General features: G+C 51.0%; 1 protein-coding gene and 1 long non-coding RNA gene across 5 annotated transcripts in view; one reads left to right on the forward strand and one right to left on the reverse strand.

The window, feature by feature from the left end:
* LOC105483092 (von Willebrand factor A domain containing 5B1) overlaps positions 1-24,569 on the reverse strand; it is a 68,490-nt gene that overhangs the window by 43,417 nt on the left and 504 nt on the right. For 2 of the 4 annotated variants that reach the window (XM_071099267.1, XM_011743722.3), the window contains exons 1-4: positions 12,475-12,620; positions 4,978-5,142; positions 2,741-2,893; positions 1,137-1,407 (exon numbers count right to left, since the gene is read on the reverse strand). In XM_071099267.1, coding sequence (XP_070955368.1) covers positions 1,137-1,407; positions 2,741-2,893; positions 4,978-5,116 — 563 coding nt within the window. In that variant the 5' untranslated portion in view covers positions 5,117-5,142; positions 12,475-12,620. Of the gene's footprint in view, positions 1-1,136; positions 1,408-2,740; positions 2,894-4,977; positions 5,143-12,474; positions 12,621-24,569 lie in introns of those variants that run through there. The other 2 variants (XM_071099268.1, XM_011743723.2) reach the window with 2 other exon arrangements.
* On the forward strand, positions 12,681-22,325 carry LOC112426932 (uncharacterized). The gene is made up of 5 exons (XR_003018324.2): positions 12,681-12,908; positions 16,647-17,156; positions 21,242-21,440; positions 21,975-22,089; positions 22,196-22,325. It is a non-coding gene; the product is annotated as an uncharacterized lncRNA (long non-coding RNA).

The following is a 24,569-nucleotide window of genomic DNA, read 5'->3' on the forward strand; positions in this document are numbered from 1 at the left end:
TCTGCGATAGCCACACTAGCATTTCTGCTGCTGCCGTGACACATGGCACCTGCTGCTGCCTCTGGGCCTCTGCACTTGTGACTCTCCCTGCGCAAAATATTCCCTCTAGTATATGTCCATGGCTTGTCCCCTTCATTCAGGTCAGGCCACAAATGATCCTAGTTCTTGTTCGTTGGAGCTAAAATGGCACTTGTCCCACTCTGTCCCCTTCCGTCCCCTACAGCACTTATTTTCATAGAAAATGATCTCAGCTGTAAGTGCCTTAGACAGTGACCCACCTCATTTTCCCTCCATACCATGAGGGGAGGACAGAGAAACTGTCCAGGTACAGGCTTGTCATGTTCCTCTCCCCATCCTGTTGAAAACCCTCTTGATGGCTCCTTGTTGCTTTTGGAGAAACAATCTTAGCCAGGGCCAAAGGGCGTCCGATGCCTCTGCAGCCTCATCATGTGCCACCTGTGCTTCTGTTCCTCTCCAGTGCCCTGTCCTTGCTACCCCAGGGCCTTTGTCCCTGCTGCTGTCACCTACGGGAATGCTCCTCTCTGCACCTACATCCTCCTCATCGTTCAGTTCTTAGCTGAAACATCACTCCTCAGAGAAGCCTGGCCCGGCCCCTGACCCCCCAGGTTGGGTCCCTCTTTTATACTCTTAGCCCAATGAACTTCTCCTTCCTTGTACTTTTCAGTCAATAATGCATTCCAGTATACAATGAGTCACATAATTAGTTGTGTTATTCGTTGGATAATGGTCTTCCACTAAGTTCCAAAATGTCAGGAAACATACTGGTTTTTCTCATTCTCTATCCCTAACAACCAGCCCAGTGTCTGGTACATCGTAGGTGATCAGAAAGTACCTCTTGAGTAAAGTTATGAAATTTGGACAGCTTGGAAATGCTGATTCCAAGCTGTCCAAATTTCATAACTTCTGGCCAGTACCATTACAGGGCATTTCAGGGATGCTTTTAAGTGCTCTAAAAGTGAGCAGGGGAGAAGCAAATGGCTCAGAGGGTGGCAACCGTACAGCAGAGTCTCCCCATCTCCTCCCTGTCTCCCCCACCCCATCCCCTACTAATGTCACCTGACGCACTCTCTGTTGCCCACCTGGGACTCTGATTGGTCTGGGCAGGGCTTCCTTACCCCTGGGCCTGTTGGTTGGAGGTGCCAGTGCTCTTGGTGCAGAACTGGGGCACGGTTGGGGCACAGACAGCAGGCAGAAGGACCCTCACAGCCCCGCTGGGCAGCGTCGGGAGCTCCGAGGAGGTGCTGATGAAGATGGCGACGTTCTCCATGGGGGCAATGGTCCCCAGGTTGGCCACAAACAGGATCCGCTCCAAATCCTCATCCAAGGTCACCTTTCCCGGTGTGCAGGAATGAGGGGCGATGGAAACCCCCTCTTGCAGAATGTTCCCTAAGTGCCAGGCTGGCGTCAGGGGCTGTACATAGATTATCTCTGATCCCCTCTAAGATTGCTCTTGTGGTAAGTGAGTGGCCCCATTTTGCTGATGGGAAAATCAAGACTCAGCTTGAGGGTGTGTGTTGTGAATAAGTAACCCGTTAAACCAGGATCTGAACCCCCATGTGTCTGACTCTAGGCCTGTGAACTTTCCACTCGACCTTGCTGGGGGTGGAAAACTTGGAGTCACAAAACCCCAACAGAGGGTCACATCTTCATCCCCCAAATTCTACTTCCCAACCCAAGAACCAAATAAAAGCATCCCCTGCCCTTGGGAATCCATACTTTTGCTCATGCTCTTTCCTTTTATCAAAACACCCATTTCTTCGTCCCTGCTTACCCAGTCTACCCACCCACCCAACCCCTCCATGAACACCTCCCTGGTCCCTGATCTAGGCTGGTCTTTTCCTCTAACATCATCACAACCTCTTTTGACACAGTCACTTTCCACCCCCTGCTCCCATCATGGTTACTCCTAGACAGATCCTAACTAACCTTTTGGACTGTGATAAATCATAACAACTCAGGGACAACTTTGCACATTACACAGGATGAGTGTTCATTGAACGTTTTAATAACCACTTGAACAAACTTCACCTTGATCATAGATCCAACAGTAAGAATCTCTTACATTATATTTTACCTGGTCTACGTTCTAGCCCTGGTTCTTCCACCAGCATGCTGTGTGATGTGCTGCCTAAAAGGCACTAACAGCTGCCTTTCACTGACCTTGAGCCAGTTGCTCTCCCTCTCTGAGCCTCAGTTTCCTCAGTAGCAGGCATTAGTAGCCATGCTTTGAGTATTTACTGTGATGTGAGTTCTCTCCCTGCATTATACTGGTTGAGCATCGGGTGAGGACAGCTATTCATTTCATTTTACAGAGGGGGTTAACTTTTTCTCTAAGCTCACACCATTTGTAAGCAACAGGAAAGGGAGTCAAATCCCGGCGTGACTTGTCCTACAGCCTCTGAAATTAAAAGATGTTATTCTGTTTCTCTAGAGAGACCTTTAAAATCCTTTTGTTACCTCCCTTCCTTTGATCCTCACACACTTTCGAGTGACAACAGAAAGTCAATTACCTCTGTCTTACAGACAGTGAAGCTGAGGTTCAGAGAAGTTAATTATTGGCCCAAAGTGGCACAGGATTCCGTCCAGGATTCCTGACTAATTCAGTGCTCTTTCTCTCTCATGTTCCGCTGCTATCCTTGCAGTCAGCCTGAGGCTCCAGCCCAGGCAGCCTCTGGCTGGCCCAACCCAGGTCCCGCTGCAGCCCTTCTGGTCTCCTTACCTGTGACTGTTGGGGATCGAACATGGGAGGCATCAAAGTGGCCGCTCTCCAGCTTGGCTTTGTCCTTGATCTGTACCGTCACTACACGGTCGGCAATGACTGCCTCAAAGCCGATCACCGTGGTGCACTCATCCAGGGGGTACACGAAGAGGCCTGTCAGAGCAGGGCCCAGCATCGCGAGGTGCCCCAGGCCCACCCTGCACACCCCTTGCCTGGAAGGAACCTGAATCCTTGGCCTGCCGGTTGGGTGGTGCCCACTGCCACTCAGCAGATGCCCAGAGGCCTCGGCAGCGAGCCAGCTCTGGGACCAGGTGGGTAAGTGCAGCGCCAGGGCCAGCTCTTATTTTGCATGTGTGTGAGCCTGGTGTGGCCAGAACTTCTGATTTTCCAAGAGAGCGAAAACATGGGTTTTTATGGGACTTGTGTGCGCCTCATAAAGCACATCTGCGTGGTCAGTTTTGTCCATGGACCACAAGTTTGCCACCTGTGGCATGGAAGATTGGGGCTTTGGAGGAAGACTAGGGTTCTAATCCAGGCTCCGTCATGTTTCCTAGCCAGGTAACCTTGGATAAGACACTTAGCTTCTCTAGGCCTCCTAGCACCACCTGTAAGATGGGGATAATGAAGCCTATTCCCAGGGTCGTAGTGAGAACTGAAAAAAATAGGCATAATTTATGAAGCCGCGTGCCACACATTATTATATCTTAGTGCTTCTCAAACTTTAGAAGCTCACGAGTGACCTGGGGTCTTGTTAAAATCCAGATTTGGATTCAGTAGCTCTGGGGTGGGGACAGAAATCCTGCCATTCTGAAGCAGCAGTAATGCTGGCGGCTGGGGATCACATTGACAGTGTTAAGGTCTTGTTTTATCTACCCTCTTAATATCGGGACAGCACAATGCTGGGTCCAGGGTGAGCCCCCCACAAACCCCGACCTCCGCTCCCTCTGGGGCTCAGTTTCCTCATCTGTAAAGTGGGGGGACTTATGCCTTCTGCATGTGGAAAGCCAAAGGGCTGTTGGAAGTAGTTTGGGTATTTAGCTCCCTGAGTCTGCAGGTGGATCCTAATTTAAGTCGCCCTCTCTAGGTTTCCTTGAACACAGGAACAGGGCCATTTGCCCTGCCCGGGAAATTTCTAAGGCGAAGAAAGTTTCCCTGCGGCTCCCTTTGGTAGTGTTGGTCCCCAAGGCAGCCCTGCAGGGGTTTCAGAATCTCAGGTGGGGCTGAGGTTTTGTCACCAAAGGTTGGTGACCACAGACACGAAGTTTGGTGGCTAGGAGGCCCCATCACTGCGGATAGGAAGGGAATCCTGGCCAGTGCCCTCCTGGCCTTCCCACAACTCCCCTCCTGAAGTGGAAGGAGAGGAGTTTGATTTACAAATGACTCTGGCAGGCCAGTGTGCCTCCACACCCCTGACCGTGGTTCATATTCACAGATGGCTTCTCAGTCCACAAAGTCCTGCCTACTGTGTTACCTCATCGGCTCCGCCACAACCGAGGGCATCTGGACAGTGGGGAGGAACATCCTGATTTTGAGGTGGTGGCAGCTTCCCCAGGGTCATAGGAGCAAGAACCATGGCTAGGAGTGGAGGCTCCTGGCTTTGACTGAGTCTTGATGCCTCTCCTCTTGTGAGGCCCCCTGGAGAAAGTGTGGGACTGACCAGTGGACAGTGTGCCTTGTGGGCTGTAAAGTGCAGGGACAGTCTGGCACTGTGGCTCAAGCCTGTAATCCCAGCACTTTGGGAGGCTGAGGCGGGTGGATTGCTTGAACTCAGAAGTTCGAGAGCAGAGTGGGCAACATGGCAAAACCCAGTCTCTACAAAAAATACAAAAATTAGTTGAGTGAGGTGGCACATGCCTGCAGTCTCAGCTACTTGGGAGGCTGAGGTGGGAGGATTTCCTGAGCCCGGGAGGTGGAGGCTGCAGTGAGCCGTGATCGCACCACTACGTTCAAACCTGGGCAACAGAATGAGACCCTGTCTCGAAGAAAAAGAAAAGTGTGGGGATAGTTGGCTGGGGCTGAACCCAAACTTCTTCAGCTCAAATCCTGACCCTCCTTGCTATTAGCTTTGGGGCCTGCAAAGCAGAAATAGTCTCACCATTTTACAGATGAGGAAACAGACTCGGAGGGGTGGCGTGACTCGCCTAAGGTCAGTCAGCGAGTAAATGTCAAGACAGGGATTCAATATGGAGGAGGCGGTGGTCCCGGGGAGCCGGGGAGGCCCCAGCAGGTGTCCTTACCCTGGAAGGGCTGGGCTTCCAAGTTGCCATAGGTGAGGGAGGCAGTTAGGCCCAGGGCATAACCACTGACACAGGAGGTAACGTCAGACGCCGTGAGGGGCAGGGCTGCCCCCGTGATCCAATTCAGCAAGCCGGGCATCCTGCTGGCTACTCAGCCTTCAGAACCTGCAAGACAAGGAAGGGCAGGAAGTGGGGAGAGGCTCCCCCAAGTCCCCCCAACCTAGATTTCCCATTTCAGACAACCCCAACCAATCAAAGCAGCATTGTTTTCATTTTCCCCAAGAACTTCCTAGTTCCTGGGAAGGAAGTGACCGCAGGATAACTACCATTCTTCCCTGAGAAGAGGAGAAGTGGCCATTCTCTTCCTTTCATTTCACAGGTAGAGAAACTGAGGCTTGAAAGCATGGACCTGTTGGGATTCACTCAAATGGTTGGAGCACAGTCAGGGCTAGAGTCCAGGTAGCCTCACATTCAGCCTGGAATTCTCCCAACAGACCATGTGGGGAAGGCAGTCGAGGGGCTCAGGCTCTGACCCCATCCTCTGTGTGTCCTGTAATCCCTAAGCCTCAGATGTTGCCTCTGCAGAATGAGGACATTGGAATAGCTCACCACGTCCTTCCTGCTCTGACTTCAGTGAGCCTGCTCACTGCAGTGAACAGTTGGTATGTGAGGGCCACCCCAATAGTCACCAAAGTAAGGGGAGCCACATTCTTCCAGGTGTAGAGGCCAAAACCTGGGAGTCATTCCTGCACCTCCTTCCCACCTCCCCGCCCCAACACACACACACAGCCAATCCATCGCCAAGACCCATGTGTCATCTCTGGAAAAACCCTTGTATCCATCCACATCCTCCCTTCGTGACCACCAGCACCTTGTCCCAGGCCACCACCACCTCCACGTGGACTGCAGCTCCTGATCTGCCTCTTGAATCTACTCTTGCCCAAGAATCCATTTTGCACCCACTCACCAGAACAAACATTCTGGGCACATAAACAGGACAGGTCTCTGCTACCCCACTTCCCTCTTGTACTCACCAATGAGTTCCCTTGCTCCTTGGACAGAGAACCAAAGTTTAAGGTGGCCTGGGACTCTATGGGGTTGGGCCCCTGCTGGCCTCCCCAGCCCAGCATCCCCATGGTCCCCAAACACACCCTGTGGGTCTCAGCAGTTTCCACTCCAGACACGTGTCCTGCTCCTTCCATCCCTGTGCTTGCTGCTCCTCCCGGAAGGCCCACCTCACCCCCATTTTTAAACTAGTAACCCCCTACTCATCTTTCATGGTCAACTCGGGTCCCCGCCGCAGGGAGGCCAGACCAGTGTGCCCAACATCCTCTGTCTTCCCCGCACAGAGCTGAGTTTCTCTCCCCAAGAGTATCTCTAACCATTTGTTGTGCTGCGTTCTGTTTCTGAGTGACGTCTGTTACTCTCTGTTTCCCGTTTGAGCGTAGGCGCTATATACATGGGCATGGGCCACATCGACTTTGGCTTCACTACCCGCTTTATGTTGATTGAATGAAGAAGAGAATGCATGGCTTTCATCTTTGCAGCATGAAGGCCTCCACAGCATTTCTCAGGACCGTGTCTCAATGATCTAGGGCCTCCCAAGACCCCCGCCCAAGTAATCACATGCCTTGAAGAAGTAGGGTGGGAATGGAAAGCAAAGTCAAATGAAGGGTGTGGAGTAGAAGTTTGAGGTCAGATTCCCTCTGGGTTTTCCTGTCTGTGGGGTCGGTGCCAGGCAAAGCTTCCCTGGGCTGGTAGCCTGCTGCCCTTTATTTGCAAGGCTATTCAATGAGTGCTGAGTACCCTGCTCTTTCTCAAAGAAGGGACTGTTTCTCCTGGGTCCTCTCCATGTCCCCAGTTGAGATCCTCAGGTGCTCCCCCACACCCCGGCACCCCGCCAGGCCAGCAGTGGCTTTTTAATTATGTTCTCCCTCTGGGCTCAGGCCCAGACAGCTCTGGGCTTATCTCCTGTCGGGCTGACTGACAGTAGCAGGCAGATAAAGAGCCGGGAGGGAGCTGCTGTCTCCCCAAGTGGCCTTCTCTTAGGAGATCTCTCTCCTGGTGGCCAGAGCAAAGCCTGGCAAAGCCTGGCAACTTCAAGGGGGTGGGGAGGCAGGGGGCAAGGGGGGTGGCGAGGCAGCCTTCATTTCCTGACAGAGCCACGTCTCCCCCTCCCAACGTTCTCTCTCCCCCACCACCCCCGCCCGCATCCTGGTTCGCTCCTGTCTGGAATACTGATTGGGGAACGCAGCCTTAGGGAGCCAGCACCCAGACATGCATTGAACCCAGACCTCAGCTCCAGTCCACCTTGGGGTGAGGTTCTGCCAAAGGCATCTTATCCAACCCAATCTACCCACACTGTCCCTGGCCCAGGGAGCGGGGCTTAGATGAGGGACATCTGATAACAGACGGCAGACTCCCTCAGCGTTGACCCTTTAGGAATGTCATGCAGCCATAAAAAAGAACAAAACCATGTCCTTTGCAGCAACACCGATGCAGCTGGAGGCCATTAGCCTAAGCGAATAATGCAGGAACAGAAAACCAAAAACCCCATGTTTTCACTTGAAAGTGGGAGCTTAACATTGTATACTCGTGGACATAAAGATGACAGTAATAGACACTCGGGACTACTGGTGGGGGAGGGAAGGAGTGGGGAAAGGGTTGAAAAACTAACTGTTGGGTACTGTGCTAACTACCTGGGTGACGGGATCAGTCATACCCCAAAACTCACCATCATGCAATGTATCCATGTAACAAACCTGTATATGTAGCCCCTAAATCTAAAATAAAAGTTGAAATTATTTTTAAAAACCATACACACACACACATGCAAATAAAAAACCAAAATCTATATTATGAAAAAAAGAAAGTCAGAACCCCTTGGAAAGAATAAACTTTAAATCCTGCGGGGGCCTGGTTAATGCATATATTTTATCAATTAATCCAGCATTGATAAGCACCTACTGTATTCCAGGCTCTGAATTAGCCACTGTCTATATAAGGATGAGACCCAACCCAAGTGGCAAGGAGTTTATAATGTGGCAGCAGAGGAAATGTGGGAGTGGGGAAAGGTCATAGCAATGACAGCTGGAATTTATTAAACATTGAAAATGTGCCAGGCACATATATTATCTCATTTAATCCTCATAAAACCTTCTAAGGTATTATTCTTCTGCAGATGAGGACGGTGAGGCCTCAAGGGAGTGTACTGGCTTTGGATGTGGGTTTGGGGTACCTCAAGGGCACACAAGTAAATGGGTACACGTGTAGGACTTTCTCCTGGGAGGGGCCCAGGGCCATCCCCATGAGAGATGGGGACCATAAGGGCCAGAATAGATTATGCTGAGTGTCTTCTCTTCCAGCCCTGTCCCAAACTGGGCCTCAGATGGGCGTGGGCCACAGGAATCACCCAGGGACAGGGACAAGGCCATGGCATCTGCGGTTCAGAGTGTGGGAAGCCAGGGTTCAGTCTTAGGAATGTTGTCTGGTGTGAGTGGGGCTTGTCAAGTGTGTGAGGGTCAACACTGTGTTTACCTTCCCCACCTCCTTCCTCAGTGTGCCACACAACAGGTCTTTGCCCAGTTCCTTCACTTTTGGGATGCTGCATCTGGAAAAGAGCTGGTGAGGTGAGAGAAACCAGAAAGGGATTGAGTGGAGCTGGCAGAAAGGGCCAGGGGAGAAGAGGGAGGGAGGACTTAAAGAACAAGGGAGGGAGGACAGGGGAGGGCAGGAAAAAAGGATTTTTAAGAATGAGTGCCCAGAGTTATAAATTGGATCCCCTCTCATATTCTCTAAGAGGCACATAGAAAGATTGGAATGATTTGAGGCTCTGGACAGTGTTTTCCTGATGAAACGCTGGGCCAAACCTGGACACTAAGAGTTCTATATGGCTTAGAGGAGGTTCTTGGTGTGCCTGTTAAATGCCAAAACTTTTGTGATGGCCTAGAGATGATAAATCCCAAATAGTTGCTGTCCTTCTGGGCAGGACATTATTCATATTTATGCCTGGCACATAATAGGTGCTCAATAAATATTTCTAAAGTGAAATGAATGAATGAGTGCCAGCAGCCTCCCAAGGACTCTGAAGGACACTAGGTGCTGGGGACACAGTAGGAACAGGCAGGCGTGAGTGGAGATACTAATGGAAGAGACAGACAGTAAATAAAGCTGGAAGTTCACAATCCAGCCTCTTCTTGTCATCCCCACTGCAGCAGCCACATTATCCCCTTACTGTGTATTCCCAGTGGAGCAGTCAGGGTCGTCCTTTGAAGACAAAGTTGTGTGACTCCATGACTCAAACTTTCTGATGGCTCCCATGTCCCTCAAGCCCCCATCGATCTAAGCCCCTGCTGTTTTCCCTTCTGACCACCCGCTTAATGGATTCACTCCAGCCTCTAGACATGCACGTGCTCGTGGCTCGCTTCCTCACCCCTTCACGTCTGCTCAGATGGCACCTTCTCAGGAAGGGCCCTGAAAACCTGCTTTAAACTTACACCCCTCCCCTCCTTTCCTTCAGATCCCTCATCCTGCTCTGTTTGGATATTTTCCATAGCATGTCTCTCCAACATGTTACGTAGAAAACATTTATTGCATTTATTGCTTTTCATCTGCTTCCTTCCACAAGGGTGGTGATTTGAGCCTGTTTTTCTCACTGATGCATCCTAAGTACCTTGAGCTCTGCTTGCCCTCATAGAAAGGGATGAAAAATATTTGTTCAATGAATGCATGGATCCATATGTTATCACAATGTCAGGCTGGTCGTTTCTGGGTTTTGCATGGGTTCAGCTCAGCGAGAGATATCCTCTGGCCACCAGGTCAGGGGCAGCTCCACAGAGAAGCTACGGACGTTTAATCCGTTAGGCTCTCATTCCAGTCTTTATGTACCATGGTCCAAACCCACCCTCCCTGCCCACCATAGGTGCCACCCATCTTGTAACAGGCCATTAACCCACTGAGGAAGCTCTGTAATTCTGTGCCCCTGAGCCAGCTCCTCGCCACTGCCCACTGCCCACCGCCCACCTCTCCAAACCTTCCCCTGTGTCCTCTGCAGCTGCCCCTGCATGGCCTGCAAAATACCCCAGATCCTGTGCCTCTCCTGAGACTCTCTGTGTCCTGGGTCCCTATTGCTGCCTGCGCCAAGACTGTCACTCTTCTTTCCCCCAGTCAAAACCCTTCTCCTTGGGGGACTGATGCCTTTTGGCTATCCCATCCTTGTGGCTTGCCTTCTCTAAGGTCTCAATCATACTCCTTTAGTCAACACTTGGTGCTTGGCTCATGACTTCCTCTGTTTCCCAAGCCCTGCCATCATCTCAGGTGACTCGAGCATCCTTGGGAACAGTGCATCAACACCTTGGGCATTTACCCCTTGACCCCGCATGTCAGCAACCTTTGTTTCCTTCCCAGCTCAGCCTGCATTTCCATTCCCGTGCCTTGAACTTCACACACCATCTGTGATGGCTCCATCTTCAAGACCACTCACTCATTCCTAAAATTGCAACCTCCCAATACTTTCCAGGTTCCTTTCTTTGTTTTTTTCCTTAGCACTTATCACCATCTGACATAATGTATATCTTGCTTATTTATCTTGTTTAATGTATATCCTAACCCTCCAAGGTGTAATCCCTGTGAGGGCCAGAATTTTGTTTTAGTTTTCTCACTGCTGTATCTGCTGCCCATAGAGTAGTGCCAGGCACCTAGTAGATGCTCAATAAGTATTTGCTGAATGGATGAAATACCACTCTGAGTGCTTTACATATATGATTTTCAGCATCTCTCGGAGGTAGGTACTCTTAGTATCCCTATCTGATAAATGAAAATACCAAGGCTCAAAGAGGTGAGGCAACTTGCCCATGGCCACACAGCCAGTAAACAATGAGGTTAAGAGTAAACCCAAGCAGAAGGACCATGTGCTTAAACATGAGACTACTTTATCTCCTGCATTGAGTTTCTCCCAAGTCTTGTCACCTCTTCCTGAGTGAGTCTTACAATCCTCTTTTCTCTCTTCCCGTTGCTGCTGCTTCATTGATCCCCCCTAGACTGTCTCTATCATCTCCTACCTGGTTCTTCAACCTCCAGGCTGTTTCCCTTCTGGTCCCCTCTGTCCCCCCACACACACATACACGCGCGCACACACACACACACACCCCTCTATTTTTCCTGAGCATAATGGCTTCCCATTGATTTTGTCCAAAAGAGTAAGTCAAATGTCCAGTGTGGCATTCAAGGCTCTCCCCAGTGGGTCACCGTCTCTCTCCAGTGCCACCGCCTGCCATGTTCTACATGCTCGCCTTCTCCCAAACACACTGACTCTCTCACCATGCCCTGAACATGTCAGGTTCTTTGCCACCCTTTGCCTCCTCTGCCTTCAAAGTCTTGTTCATCATTCAAGGCTTAGATCCACCTCCTCCAGGAAGCCTTCCCTTTCTCTGACACTCCAGTCCATCAGACATGCTCTTCCTGGGGCTTCCATAGCCTTTGAGCCCTTGTCTATAACACCCCACATCCTGTGGCACTATAGCCACTCATCTGCAACGGCTTTATCTTTCCGTGGGGCTGTGAGTTCTGAAACAGCAGTGGCTGCACCTCCTCCTTTGCCTTGTTCCAGCTCCCTGGACTGTGCTTGGTTTGGATGAGGGACTCTGAATGGGGGCACCTACCAGGTTCTAGTACTTCACAGGCATCACTAATACTCACACCTACTCCCAATTTCCAGGTTCAGAGGGAGGTCCAAAAGCCATCACACAGCCAGAGAGTGGCCAAGCTGAATGGAAACCAGCCTGGACTCCAAAGCCTGCTCTTTCCCCTGCTCAGGCTGCTTCCCAGTTCATGCTAAGCACAGAGGGGGAAGAGAGTGCTGGGGCTCTGCTGGCTTCAGCCATCACAAGGGAGGTGGAGGTGGGAGGGGGCTGTGTCAGGGCTCCTGGGGTCAAGGAGAAGGCCCTCATGCCCCCCTTGCTGGGGGATATTTGCTTTTCAGAAAGAGATTGGGAAGGCAGAAACTTGCATGTGGGGTATTGGTTAGGGGTGCCTAGGTCCCAGTCTCTGGGGAACTGCCTGAGGTTAGAGTCCCTGTGATGGCCACTTCCAGAGTAATTGGCCCAGTCACACTGCTGGGCTCTGCCACTCACATTTTGCGTGGTCTTGAGCAAGTGACTTAACCTCCTTGTGTCTTAGCTTCCTCCGGGTCTAAGCTGGGAAGGTCCCATGGGCCTCTGCCTAGCATCTGCCCTAGTAACCCCTTACCCTGACTCTGATCTTATTGCTGAAATCTACCCTTTCCTCTTGCATCCACAGCACATTATTGTCCCAGAAACAACATGTTTCTCCCACCTGCAAAGCCATTCTGGAAGCATCTCACCCTCACCCTGGTCTGATCCTTCCCAGATCCTGCTCCACAAAGTTGGGATCCCTCACCGGTGTGGGCTCAGCCAGGCCTGGGCTGGACGAAGTCTGTGAGCCCACAAGCAATTCTGGACTTGCCACCTGCCCTTTTACCTGGGGTTAGAGGCCTTTGCTCCTTTTCTCATCTCCAGCCCCTCTAGGAAGTCCTGCTTTCATGGCCCCTTTAGAAGCCTGTGCTCCAAAGCCTCCCAATCACAGACAGCACCAACACTCTTATCAAAGTAGGGCCAAGTCTGTAGGTTCTCTGGATCTGGTCTGATTGTTCTAACCTTCTAGAATTCTGGGCTTCTCGTATTCTGGTCTCCTTCCTCTAAACCTCCCCATGTAGGCCTATATCCAGCCAACGTGGGTAACAAATCCATGATTGTGAGGCCCACCCTCACCCCGTTTACCCCGTGCTCCAGCCAGTCAAGAACTCTTGCTATGCCTCCAAACAAGGCTGACTTCTGCTACCGCTATCTCTTCTGGCACTGAGGGCTTTGCCGGGAATGCTGTCTCCACCTCTCCACCCTTAGCCATCCTTCAAGGCCAGCTTCAATGTTATCACTGCCATGGAGCCTTCTCGGGGTCCTGCATTGCCTAAGATTGCCCCCTGCCACCAGCACAGTCAGCCCCACTCACGTTATCTGTCTCATCATCCATGTGCCATGTGTCCATTTAACAGACCTATATGGAGGACCTACTCTATGCGAGACACTGTGCTAGGCTGGGCTACTGCAATGACCAAGAAGTACAGGGCCCCTGCCCTCAGGCCTTGTGTCCTGTCCCCCACCCACCCCAACCAGGAGCAGTTAGCCCCCAGAACTTGAGGCAGGATATTCTGTCTCTCCCCAGTGTCTGGCCAGTAGTTGGTGCTCAACAATGAATGGATGGCATGTACTCTATTGGTTGAATGAATGAGTGAGTGGCCAAATAAATAGAATGAAATGTGTCATGGGGTGGATATAGGCCTTGGCTATACAACGGAAGAAATTTATTTCAGCCCAGAGCCCATGAGATTCTATCCTGGAGATAGCTGTAGTCTCCTTTGGTGGGGGCTGGAGATTGGGGGAATAGTAACGGCACAGAATGCTCAGGCTTCTCAGTGCTTTGTGTCCTCACACTGCCTGAGAGACCTGGAGTCCAGCCAGTTGAGACATCCTGGACAGTCAGTCTGGACAGGAGGCTGGGGCCAAGCCACCCACGATGTCTGGGGCTTCCAGCTAGGAGACTGTGTTTGGGCCGGCTGAAGAAGGGAGAAATAAGTGCATCCACATTTGAAAAGATAAATGAGGGCCATCTATCTGGGCTAGGCATCTGAAAAGATGCTTGTCGGATTGGATCAAGGAGGAAGTCGTTTACATATACGGAAATTGTGCCATGCCTGTCCCCTGGGGGCCCAGTAAGACTCCTGCATTGGAGCCTCTGCTCTCTGAGGGTCACTCAGAAATGCACCCACACATCTCTGGGAAAATTGGGCTTTATTACACAAATTCAGTTTACACCCACCTTTCCAGGGGCATGTTTGCAAGGTGAGGTCACCCAGCCCAGCTGCCAGCATCCCTGTGGCTCCACTGAAAAGCACTAAGTAAATTCTCTGTGTGGCTTCGAGCCTTGTTCCGGTCTCCAGCACACTGCTCTCCGTGTGCGGAGGGGCTTGCAGGCTGGTGGCACAGAGGGAGAGCTGGTTTTGAATCCAGCCACTGCCCCTCTAGAGCTACTCTGTTGCAGTGGGGTTCCTAGGGAGTTGAAGACTAAATCCTTGTACTGTGCCTTCCCGCACAACCTCGAAGTGGTAAAATGACAGGCTAGGAAGTGAATTCCTGCCCTGGAATCTGTCTTTCCTCTTCCTTCTCCAGTGCTCTCTCATTGGATGCTTCTTTCAAATTCAGTTTCACCCTCTGTATAGTGGGCAGGTAAAAATGTCGTCTCTTTCTTAGGGTTATTGAGAGGCTTGCAAGGGACACACTGCCCTATAAAATGCTTGTCCCAGTTTCTGGTCCGCAGTAAATGTTGGCTATTGCTTTAATTCCCTTTTCGTTCTTGGGTTATCCTCCTGGTTTCACTCTCCCACCCACTATGACTGTGTCTGGGCACCTGAGCTTTTGGCATTTCCCCTAGTGGCTTTGGCCCCCTACAGCTCTCAGACCTGCCACCCAGCCATCCCAGGGCCCCCTGCCTAGGTGTTGGCTAAAGAATATATTCATTACCTTCCCTTCTCTCTGAGGTCCCAGAGCAGTTTGAGCCAATCTATGAGACTGCTTCCCCGCACACACTGCCCCCCACACACAGAGATGCTTTGTGGGGTGGCAGAGGGTGCTGGACCAGGAGTCAAAGTGCCTCCCCCTGGCCTGACGATCAGTTCTGCCACCAACTGCATATGAACCCTAGACTAGGACCCTGCCGTCACACGTATGGCCTGGCCACACCTCGTGGGCCTGCACGGAGCACAGCTGGTGGGGCATAGAGATTGGTGGGATCTTAAGACCCTGGGGTAGGGGTCAAAGCTATACTTCTTCCTTGTTATGGTTCTTAGCACATGGAAGAGTGCCCAAAACAGTTTTCGAAAAATCCCAGCTAACACATATTGAGCAATGAGTAGATGCCAGGTGGTGTTCTAAGTGCTTTTCATGAATTCTTTCTGGTAACCCTTGGGACAATCCTATCAAGAAGGTGCGGCTATTATTCCCATTTTGCGGAAGAGGAAGCCGAGGCCCAGCGTGGTTACATTTCTTGGTCAAGGTAATACACTCGTAAGTGGTGGAGCTGGGATTTGGACTCCACCTTCAGAGATCAAACTCCTAACCACGAAGCTTCATCACCCCTCAATACTTATTTGCTGAATGAATACATGAATGACCTGGAGAAGGTCCTTCCCACGGGGTCCCTCTGGGCTCTGGGTCCTGGCATCTTTATTTAACAACAAGAGGATGCGCACCTGGAGAATTCATCCCACCCATCTCTTCAGATTGACAGTCCAGGGTCTCAGTCGCTTTGAGAGACAACCCACATCGGAACTGAGGATGTATACCTGTTCCTCCTGTGCCCCGCCCAGTTGAAGGGATCTAGGTGACTGACTACTTAGTCTCTTCTCAGAGGTGGCGCTGTTTCCTGAGTGCCAGGGGGATTTTCACACTGAAACCCCAGAAAGACCCTATGAGGCAGCTCATCCTCACTTTGCAGCAGAGGAAATCAAGACCTAGAGAGGTGAAGAAAACCTCAGGGTTACACAGTGAGTGGGTGGTAAAGCCAGGATTTGAATCCAAGCATCTGGCCCCAGATCCTGGGTTGTTAATGGTGCCTTCCTTGCTGCCTGCTCCTTTCCAGCCAGGTCCAGGTGCCCAGGCTGAGTTAGTGCACCTGCCAGCCAGCTGCTCTTACACAGGGCCTTTGACCCCTCCACACCGACTGCCGTAAACCCCCAGGGCTCCACCTCTCACCGGCTCCTGCCCTTCTGCTGTGCTTTCTAGGAGTGGGGAGGTGGCGGTAGGAGTGGGGAAAGGAGACAGCATCCTCCCCACGTTTTGAGTGGGGATAGTAGATCAGTACCCTGGCTCTCTCTCCTACCAAGTCAGCACACTAGAGATGACTCCCACTTCGAAGTCATTTCAACAAGATGCCACTGGAGGCCGAGCGCGGTGGCTCATGCCTGTAATCCCAGCACTTTGGGAGGCTGAGGTTCGTGGATCGCTTAAGGTCAGGAGTTTGAGACCAGCCTGGCCAGCATGGTGAAACCCCATCTTTACTAAAAATACAAAAATTAGCCAGGTGGGGCGTTGGGCGCCTGTAGTCCCAGCCACTCGGGAAGATGAGGCATGAGAATCACTTGAACCTGAGAGGTGGAGCTTGCAGTGAGCTGAGATTGCACTACTGCACTCCAGGCTGGGCAACAGAGTGAAACCCTGACTCAAAAACAAAAACAAAACAAAAAAACAAAACTGGAACACGAGGGACACACAAACAGCCTCAAAATGGATGTCATGGCACATCTTACTGCAGGAAAACCTTGGGCAAAGTTGGTATTGACCTTCTTCTTGGGCTTCAGCTGGTGCAGAACCAGCCGAAGGTTAAGAGAGAAGGGGGAGACAGTTGGAGAGGTTGCATTTAGAATACCAAGTTCCCCACTGCAACCAGGTTTAAGAAGGCAGGGTTTTAGGGTTTAGAGATTCCCCACACTTTGCACAAACTCCTCCATTGGGTTGTAGGCACTGTGCTAAGAAAGTTATGTGGATGATCACACGGATCCCTCATAACCCTCTAAGTGCAATTTTTCTTTCTTTTTACAGGTGATCTGAGTGAGTATAAGAGAGGTTAGTAAACCTGCCCATGGTCATAAAGCTAAGAAGGGTTGACTCTGGGAACTGAACCCTGGCTGCTTCCATTCCAATGCCTCTGCATTTACCACTATGCCATAGCAAAATCCATGGTAACAGTATCCCACATCCACAGAAGCAAGAGAAAAGCCCTCTCTTTGAGAGTCCGAGGGACAACATGGGGTTGTCAGCAACATAGACTAAACCAACCGGGGACAAGGAAGCAGAGAGAGGAGGCCAGCTGCAGAATCGCCCTCATCAGCCAGCCTGGGCATCAGGAGCAACTCAGGCTCCAGGAATTAGACTCAAAGTCAGGCTTGGACTCGTAGCCCTAGGTGACACAGGCAAGCTACTTCACCTCCCTGACCTCAGTTTTCTGATCTATAAAAGGGCACAGAAGTAAAGCTCACCCCACTGCCTCGTGACGATGAGAAAGAAGACTGTGCCTAAAGCGCCAGACACAGTGCCTGGCTGACTGCGAAGGTGAGCTGGCGGCTTTGCCCTGTGTAGGGGAAGGTGGGATGTGGGGGTAAAGCTAATCAAGGCCAGACTTCCTGACAGGCTTGTAAGGAATCTTTTAGAAATGGGGTATCTTAGAAAAGTCTTCAAGAATTCAAAGGAAAGGATTAAAAATGATGGTATTGTAAGCAGTGAAGAGGATGTAGCCCCTGACCAGCTTACCCTTTCAAATTCACCACTGAGACCGGGCAGGGTGGCTTATGCCTGTAATCCTACAACTTTGGGAAGCTGAAGTGGAAGGATTGTTTGAGGCCAGGAGTTTGAGACCAGCCTGGGCAACATAGGGGGACCATCTCTACACACATACACAAAAGTTAGCTAGGTGTGGTGGCACACCTGTAATCCCAGCTTCTTGGGAGGCTGAGGTGGAAGAATTGCCTGAGCCCAGGACTTCCAAGCTGCAGTGAGATATGATCATACCACTGTGCTCCAGCCTGGGTGACAGAGCAGGACCCTGTTCTGTCCCCTGGGCCCCCAAAAAAATCCACCATGGAGTCATGAAAGTAATCATAATGAGCCTCCATGCCTCATAGAAAGCGATTTATGATTAAAGCACTTTCACATCATGAATTAATTAGGGCTTTATGAATAGGGGCAAAATAAGGGTTATTATCCCATTTTAAGGATCAGGAGATCGAGGCTCAGAGGGAAAATAACACAGGAGGATTGGAGCTCCCAGGGCAGAGCTTCCTCCGTGAATAGGGCACCTGCTGCTTTGCTGTGCTGAGGCTTGAGAGTGGCAGAGGTCAATCCTGCTGGCCACCAGGCATTCAGATCTGCTGGTCAACCCGGAGTGCCAGTGGTCAGAGAAGGGGGCTAAGATCCTTGAAGGGACTCAACCCAAGATGACCTGTCCTTTCTCCCCTATTTCCTGTAAGTATTCTGATCAAGGCTATAATGCCCTGCTCTTGAATAAGGCTGCGTGAGATCTTCATGCCGTTGTACAGGTCTTCTGCCTTCTCTTCCACTGGGTGCATGGTAAGCTGCAGCTCCCAGCTTCCTTGAAGGCCTAGATGTGCCTCTGGCTTCAGCCAATGAAATATGTGGAAGTGACGTGTGTCACTACCGGGTGGAAGCTTTCAAAGCCAGTGTGTGCTTGCCCATGCCATGTTCTCTGCCACAGCGATCATGGAGGAATGTGTCCCCAAGGAGCCTCTGTTAAAGGCATGGCCTACTTTGGACATGCAGCAGGAGCAGGAATTAAAACGTTGCTGTTTTTTCACTGCAGCATAGCCTAATCTAACTTGGCTAGTATAGCCATGAATGTTTGGGTCTTTGAGCAAAGGTGATGGTCCCAGGAATAGGATCTATGGTATCTGAAGGGAGCAAGAGGTGGAAGAAGGTGAGATTGGCCAGTGGGTCCACTAGAATATAAGCTCTAGGAAGGGAGAGGTCTTTGTATATTTTGTCAACAATTGTATTCCCAGTGCCTTAGAAGAGAACCTGACAATCAGCAGGTGCTCATTAAATGCTGAATAAACGAATGAATGACCTGAGGTGAGGCAGGCAATGCAGAGGCAAGAGGCCTGAAAGGCAAAAGTGAATGGTTCTGGAAAGGACTCCATAGTCATTCATTCATAAACTCTACAAGCATTAAACACTCATCATGAGAGATCCCCATGTTAACCCAATAATTTGACCAGAAAAAGCCCACTGTAAGTGAATCTACTTAAAACAGGGACCAACATGTCATACAAAAGGGTGAATGAAAAAAAGATTTTAGTTGGGATTTCATTTTGAAAAATGAGACTAAAAATATGAAAATAGAATCTTATATTGGACCAAAATAAGATTATAGTTACAACCATGTGCCAAAACTTTCAGTCCTCAAAGGACAAATCAAATATTGATTGGTTTAGCAGGGCATGATTTTCCTGAACAAAATTATATGCTAGTATGATACGACATTTTTAAAAAGGTCATATTTCACTGTCACAGCATAATGATCAAAGTTTCTTATCATGAACTCATTGTTGTCCATATTCTCTTCTGTCATTCTCTGGCCTAACTGCCAGATTCTCATTTATCTATGGCCTTGTGTAGGACTAGGAGTCCTCCAGTGTCTTCTTTGATTGGCCTTACTAACTCCCACAACTTTCATGTGATGTCAGTTTCACCATGCAATCCTTCGGCTTTGTATGATCAGCGGCTTACCCCACATGACGGAGAAACTGATGGACACGGATATTGTGTGAGGGGCAGGGATCAATGCTGGTTCTGAGCAAGAACAGACATTTATTCAGGGACTACTTTTGTAAGTGGACAGTCTATTCATGTTCTCTATTAGGATGACATTTTGAAAAACCCACAACCTTGGCCGGGCAAGGTGGTTCACGCCTGTAATCCTAGCACTTTGGGAGGCTGAGGTGGGTGGATCACCTGAGGTCAGGAGTTCGAGACCACCCTGGCTAACATGGGGAAACTCTGTTTCTACTAAAAATACAAAAAATTAGCCAGGCTTGGTGGCGTGCACCTATAATCCCAGCTACTCAGGAAGCTGAGGTAGGAGAATCACTTGAACCCAGGAGGCAGAGGTTGCCGTGAGCCTAGATCGCACCATTGCACTCCAACTTGGGCAACCAGAGAGAAACTCCGTCAAACAAACAAACAAACAAACCTACAACCTCACATCTATGGGGTTGCAGATAATGATTAAGCAGACCCCTTCATGGGGCCTGAATAAAGAAGTGGGGATACTACGGCGAACCAGGTAGACCCATCTCCTGCCCTCCAGCCACTCCCCCAGTGGCCACATTCTAGGCTGGGTTGGGACCATCACTCCAGCTTCCTGCCCTAGCCCTGGGTCCTGTCTCTGTCTCCACAGTGGCACCCATGGAAGGAACCTCTTAGCAGAGAGTCCTGTGCCCAGCAGTTTGATCCTCAGTGTGGTCATGGGAATAGGGAGAAGAGTTTTGTGCTGAGACACCCTGGGACCCTTGCCTTAGGAAGATACACAATGTATGATCTAGCAAATGGTTTTCAGATTGGGGACTAGGATCCCTCCAGACCCCAGTGAGGATTCAAGAGGTGAGATTTCAATTTCTCAGGTTTGTTAATTTGTCTGCCTTTGTTAATGTCTCTTCCTGAGATCTTGATCTGACCACGGTGCTTCCCTGCTCTGTGACTGTTCATTGTATTAACTAAGCCTGACTTGTTCGTGTCAAATTCAGCTTCTCCTCACAATTCCCCTTTGCAGCCTGATTCCATATTTCTCTTGCACTCTGACTCTGTGTTCCAAACTAGAATATGTGCTATTCCCCAGACATCTGTAAGCCTCAACTTTGCACCCTTGTTTATGTTCCTCCCTCAACCCAGAGCCCTGTGATCCCATCTCTGTGTTTTGAAATCTACTCATCCTGCTGGGTCCTTTCAAACCCACATCCTCCATGTAGCCTTTCCCCACCCCTTTGTCTAGGAGTGATTGCTCCTTCCTCTGGGACCCTAGGATCCAGCTTTGCTCAGCTAAATCCTGCTGTAACAATCTCCATGCATGGAATGGTCTTAAGTTCTCTTCTAGAGGGTGGCGCTGCCGTTTGCTATTGCTAGCTCTTTGAGCTCTCCAAGACTTAGTTTTATCATCTGTAAAGTAGAGATTAGTAAAACCTCATGGGAGGTTGGGCATGGTGGCTCACGCCTGTAATCCCAGCACTTTGGGAGGCTGAGGCGGGTGGATCATCTGAGGCCAGGAGTTGGAGACCGACCTGACCAACATGAAGAAACCCCATCTTTACTAAAAATACAAAATTAGCCAGGCGTGGTGGCACATGCCTGTAATCCCAGCTGCTTGGGAGGCTGAGGCAGGTTAATCGCTTGAACCTGGGAGGCAGAGGTTGCAGTGAGCCGAGATTGCACCATTGCACTCCAAGCCTGGGTAACAAGAGTGAAACTCCGTCTCAAAAATAAATAAATACATAAAAAATAAATACAACTGCATGAGGAAGGCACCAGGTAAGGGAATGACACAAGACAAGGAAGAAACTATGTACTACTCTTTGTCCCTCTTTCCCCCACCCCCATGTCTAACTGTTCCTTCTCTGCTATTTTTGCAGGCTCATCCTTGGGGCCAGGACTACAGGGAGGCAAGTGACCAGATGCTGAAGACAAAAATTCCTCCAGGTTCAAGCTTGCCCTGCCCTGCTTCAATGCATAAGCAGTTGACTCAACAAAGATATGCCTCTGACTCAGCCCTTGCCTCTGTGTCTCAAATCCAGGAGCTCTTCTCCTGAGTGCTATTTTGCATAAGCTTGGGTAATTGATGACCATTGGTTTCCCCACTTGAGACTGCAAACCTCTTGAGAACAGAGACCCAACATGCCGCCCAAAGCCCGGCATGAAGTGGGCACCCAGTGATCCAATGGTTTTCATTCCTTTCCCTATTTCCACCCTTTCTTGTCTGTTGATTCAAACTGACACTGATCGACCAAGACCTCCTGCCCCTCCCAGCCCTGCCTGTACTCACGCTCTGGTCATGTGAGAAACACTTCCCTGCTCCTCTATGTCCACCCACATAGCCACATCCATCCATGGCTTCCTCCAAATCCGCACTCTAGCATCACCTCCTTGAGGAAGCCTGCCTAGCCCCACACAGAACACTCCTGATCCCAATCCCCTCTCCCTAAGGAATCCAGGAGCCCAGAGGGTTGCATGGGATGGAGGACTTGTGCACCCCTGGTGACCTGGAGTCATACTCAGTCCAGTGACCCCACTGGGCTGTTCGCCAGTTCCCCCAGGGATGTCTGTCAGTTTCCTGTTTAGGTGACCCTCTTCTTGGCCTTGCTCAAGCCCCTTCCCAGGACGCCTGTGAGACTACGAGAACCCTATGTCTGCATTGCCTGGTCATTGGTCACTCGAGGTTGTGTTGTACAGGGAACCACCAGGGGTATCGAGAGAAACCCAGGTAGGTATTCAGCAGAGAGGACCCGAAAAGGAACCCAGGCCAGCGGCCTGGAGAAGTGCTGCCCCTGAGCCTCTGGGTGCCTCTTCCACTGCCTTCCCTTCCTCAGGGCTGTCCCTTGCCCTCATGGAGCTGGCCTCTCACAGAGCCATAACCAGCATTTGCATCATCGTCTGGTAACGAGAGGCCAGCCAGTCAGTGAAGGTGCTGGCTCAGAGCAGAGTCTGGAGCAAAGTCGCAATGAGTGAGACAGAGCAAGCACAAAGGTGCTTCTTCCCTCCGGGCCCAGGGGCTGTCAGGTGAGTGGGGGCCGCGGAGATGGGTGAGTGGGGGCCGCTGGGATGTCTGAGTGGGTGTCCTAGCCCCTTGCAACAGAACACCGGTGTCATCACCCTGGGTGGGGCTCCCTGTCTTCCACCTCCTCCCCCCAGCCAGGACAACTTTACTAAGAGCCTAATGGCCAATGTCTAGAGCACCTTCTGAGAGCTGTGTCTGGCCCAGATCTGGGGGTGTCTTTAGCTCCTTTTCTGTGAGGTCACATATAAGAGTTTCCTAATCCTGAAGCTAGGGCCAAGGAGGCTGCTCAGAGCCTGAGCCATTTCCAGGTCAGGAGCCTTGGCTCATCTCAGACCAGCAAGGCAGTGGGGTCTACAGGCCACCCAGCCAGGCACGGTGACCACCAGCCCTGCACCATCACCTGGATGGGGCTGGATTGGAGACAACCGAAGCACTATCCCTGGAGACAGATGGCAGCCAAGGCTGGGTGACGTGATGAGGGCCCCGTAGCCACACATCAGACCTTGGGGACCCTGCCCAGCAACCTTTGGGTCAAGTTCAAGTCAAAATCCTCTGCATGTGCACACATGTGCGTGCACACACACACACACACACATGCCCCTGCACTCTTAAATCCCTGCACAGCAGCAAACACACATGCACCCACAAACATGTAAACACATTTATATACACACATCACAGACTCGCTTACCAGCTCATGTAGTTCACCTGATACACGTCACTACCCTCCAGAGAATCCCCTTACACACACATGCCCTAATATACCTTTCTTTTTTTTTTTTTTTGAGACAGGATCTCGCTCTGTTGCCCAGGCTGGAGTGCAGTGGCCGGATCTCAGCTCACTGCAAGCTCCGCCTCCTGGGTTTACGCCATTCTCCTGCCTCAGCCTCCCGAGTAGCTGGGACTACATTAGCTGGGACTACAGGCGCCCGCCACCTCGCCCGGCTAGTTTTTTGTATTTTTTTTTTTTTTTTTTTTTAGTAGAGACGGGGTTTCACCGTGTTAGCCAGGATGGTCTTGATCTCCTGACCTCGTGATCCGCCCGTCTCGGCCTCCCAAAGTGCTGGGATTACAGGCTTGAGCCACCGCGCCCGGCCCCTAATATACCTTTCAAGAGCATATGCCTGCATGCATTACACGCACACACATGCACATGTACTCAGCCCCACCGGCCAACCCAGCTGACCACAGAGTCTCGTGGCTTTATGGCCTCTTCGCAGGAGCAGAAGGACCAGAGCTCATCTAGACCCCTTTGAGCCTTGTCCAGTCCCCATGAGCTGGCTGGGTTTAGACAGGTGAGCCCAGGGAAGGGGCTGCGCCCCAGCAGAGAAGACTTACTTCCTAAGTCTTAAAAAAAAAAAAAAAAAAGGAGGGAGGAGGTAAGGAAGGACAGGAGGGAGGGAGGAAAGAAAGAGAGAGAGAGAGAAAGAGAGGGAAATAAAAGAGAAAGAGAGAGAGGGAAAGAAAAAGAAAAAGATAAAAAAGAAAAAAAAAGAAAGAGAGAAAAAGAAAGAAAAGGCAAAAGCAGGAATGGGGTTAGTGGGAGAGGCAGGATGGTGTGTGATGCCTGTTGCCCTTCAGAAGGGAGGAGGGAATGGTTCTGGCCCCCGCCCCGCAGGCCTCCTGCTGCTACCGCGGTGCTGGCGGGCAGGAGCACTGGGTGGAACTGTTGGGGCTGCCGCAGATGTTATGGTGGAACTTCCAGCGGAGGCTTGATGTGTTAGCAGACGCCACACTGCACCCGCTGCTGAGTTCCTCTCCCCTAGCCGCTTCCCTCTGCCCGGGGACCTTTTCTCTTTCCCCTCTTACCTTGCAGAAGCCCAGGGACGCGGGGCTCCGAAAAGGGTGTGCGTTTGGCCGGTGGCTCTGGGGACGGTCACAAGCTGCCGGGCATCCGAAGGGCAGCAGGCATGAGCCCGGCTGCCGGGGTGGGCACCCTGCAGGGCTCCTGACTGCCCCAGAGCTCTAGAGTACAGACGAGGGATGATGGGGGACTGACCAGGAGGTGGTGGAAACAGGTGGCAGGGATGGAAGGTTGAGAGAGGGAGGAAGGAGGCAGAGACAGAGGAGAGAGACAGAGACACAGAGAGGAGATGCAGAGACTCACACACAGAAAAAAGAGAAATAGACACAGAAAGCAAACAAGAAAGAGAAGAGGGAGCAGGAGAAGGGGTGGTGAGGGAGAG

This window comes from Macaca nemestrina, chromosome 1 (assembly GCF_043159975.1).
Source record: "Macaca nemestrina isolate mMacNem1 chromosome 1, mMacNem.hap1, whole genome shotgun sequence".
NCBI classification, from domain to species: domain Eukaryota; kingdom Metazoa; phylum Chordata; class Mammalia; order Primates; family Cercopithecidae; genus Macaca; species Macaca nemestrina.